The sequence below is a fragment of the Glossina fuscipes genome, unplaced genomic scaffold (genome assembly GCF_014805625.2).
Source record: "Glossina fuscipes isolate IAEA_lab_2018 unplaced genomic scaffold, Yale_Gfus_2 51098, whole genome shotgun sequence".
In the NCBI taxonomy this organism is placed as follows: Eukaryota; Metazoa; Arthropoda; class Insecta; order Diptera; family Glossinidae; genus Glossina; species Glossina fuscipes.
In genome coordinates this window covers 1,847-4,205 of record NW_023999527.1, presented here as the reverse complement: position 1 = coordinate 4,205, position 2,359 = coordinate 1,847, and the positions used below count along the sequence as shown (strand labels likewise).

Genomic DNA, 2,359 nt, shown 5'->3' with positions numbered 1-2,359 from the left:
GCAGGGCTTCGACAGGTCCAGGAAGATAAGCATAGGGATTTTATCTTGATTACGATTTTCCCTGATTGATTCTGTAACTGAAGTGAAAAGGCCGAATGTATTATGATGAGCATTAAATCCAAAGTCACTCTGATAATTGGCGCCCTGGCCATATAAGCAAACTCTTCAATTTGTAGTTTCATGATATGTTTTGCGTTTTTGCAAAAGGATGACAGAATGTTAATAGGCCTTAAATTATTCAAGGCTAATGAATTTCCATGTTTCTGCATTGGCCTAATTTTGGCTGTTTTCCAATCCTGGGGAACTGAGGTAGTAGGAATAGTGTTTGCAAAACGTAGTGGATGATGGAAGATAAGTGGAAATATAAATTTCTTCCTTCTTCTGCTAAAAATTTCCTGGTAATAGAAAAAGAACGATTACTGGAAATACTACCAATTGGTACAAGTGATTTTGTTTTCATGAATTTTTTCACACTGCTGCCCTTATCCTTACAGTTATTAGTGTTGTTTTGTCATAAGGCAAAGTGGTTAGTTATTGCATACACTATTTCCTTATTGGGGAAATGTTTCATTGCCTCACATATAAAACGTGAATTATATTCTTCTTCTTTCGTTTTTTTTATGCGTAGTATAAACTTGCATACAATTTTTGTTTATCTTATAGATGCCTAAAACTCCTGGTGCTGGTACTGAATCGGATACTTCCCACTCCATCCAACATGGCAAAGTGAATATTACTGCCAATGACGCGAGTAATCGGACATCACCATCATATGTTGCTTTCACTGAAACGAAACATTCCATCGGAGATGCTACTCAAAATCAAGTTGTTATGAATTCTCAAAACGCTAAACACTTGTTTGATCATAAATCTGATGATCCAGCTGTTCAGGCCAACATGAAGCATAGGCCACTTGATGTTCTCGATGTAAAAAGCAAACCAGAAATCGAAGAAAGCTGCAGGGATCAAAAGAAGATCTTTTTATCAAACACGAACGAGACAACTGAGATTGATTTAGATAAATCAACTATAAATGATGTTGTAACAGACTCACCACGTCAGGCTATCAAAAATGGGGGAACTATCGCTGGTTTGAAATTTAATTTAATTGTTGCTGTTTCGAAAAATTTGGGTATTGGTTTAAAGGGTGGTTTACCATGGAAATTGAAGTAAGCGAACACACTATACTCGTTATGATAGAGAAGCATTCAAACCATTATTTTTATTTACAGATCCGAACTTAAATACTTTAGTCAGACGACGAGACGGGTACTAGATTCTACGAAACGCAATGTAGTTATAATGGGGCGTAAAACTTATTTTGGAATACCGCTCAGTAATAGACCATTGCGTGATAGATTGAACATCGTTTTAAGCACGACTTTAACAAAACATGATTTATCGGATGAGGTCTTACTGCAGCCGAATCTTGAACGGGCTATGAAATTTTTGGAGAACGACAATGAATTGAAAAGCAGCATAGAAACTATTTGGATAATAGGCGGTGCAGGTGTTTTTAGAGATGCCATGGCTTCTGAACGTTGTCATCGTTTATATATAACACAAATACAATCCAGTTTCGAATGTGATGTGTTCCTTCCGGCAATACCTGATAATTTTCAAGAAGTTAATACCGATCCTGAGATACCACAAGGAATTCAAGTAGAAAATGGTATAAGTTTCTTATATAAAGTTTTGGAAAAACGATAACAACGTTCGACATAATAATAAGAAATTTTTCAATTATTAAAGAATCTTTCATTTAGACTAATGTAGTCTGCTCCCATCAGATCGTTTAGCAAACCTTTAGTAGGTGACGATTTGATCATTATTTTGTATCCCCACAGATTATACCTCGAAATTATTGCCCAATTGTTTCCTAAGACTATCAGCACAATTTCCACAATTGTTGACATTTGTGTCCAATTTCATCCTGGTATTTTCAGCATTTGTCCCTAATTCGATTTTATCTCCTTTAAGTGGATTAAAACGATGTACTCGTTGCAAGGCAAAAGATGGACAGGGTCAAATTACGTTACATAACGGTACAAGTTGAATTTCCACTTAAAAGGTTCCGAAAAATTGAATTGCTTTGACAAAAGCATTTACCAGAAAGGCTTAAATATTGCCTAGATAGCATTCTTCTATTAATAGGTTAGTCCGCCGGGGAGGTATTCATAATTTCCAGTAATTGAGAAGAACTTAGTCTTGGGACTTTTTGATCCTAGTAATGCTGTTAACTGCTTAAGTGCAACAAAAAATCAATCCCGTCCGAACGTATAAACTTGAAATATGAAGAATAAAGAAAGGAAAACAAGCCATTAGAAATGAAGACAGTTCATAACTTGCTCTGATAGAA

The 2,359-nt window shown here is 35.7% G+C and overlaps 1 protein-coding gene across 1 annotated transcript; it reads left to right on the top strand.

Annotated features, from left to right (window-relative positions):
• The first annotated feature begins 699 nt into the window (after positions 1 to 699).
• On the top strand, positions 700 to 1,751 carry LOC119643059 (dihydrofolate reductase-like). The gene is made up of 2 exons (XM_038042410.1): positions 700 to 1,169; positions 1,233 to 1,751. The coding sequence occupies exons 1-2, from the start codon at positions 832 to 834 to the stop codon at positions 1,708 to 1,710; spliced, it is 816 nt and encodes a 271-aa protein (XP_037898338.1). The 5' UTR covers positions 700 to 831; the 3' UTR covers positions 1,711 to 1,751.
• Positions 1,752 to 2,359: the final 608 nt, after the last annotated feature.

Bases quoted from the DNA above. Each gene is read 5' to 3' on its own strand.
- LOC119643059 (XM_038042410.1), top strand. From the start codon at position 832: ATGAATTCTCAAAACGCTAAACACTTGTTTGATCATAAATCTGATGAT. The intron at 1,170-1,232 runs GTAAGCGAACAC...TTTTATTTACAG, and splicing joins GGTTTACCATGGAAATTGAA to ATCCGAACTTAAATACTTTA.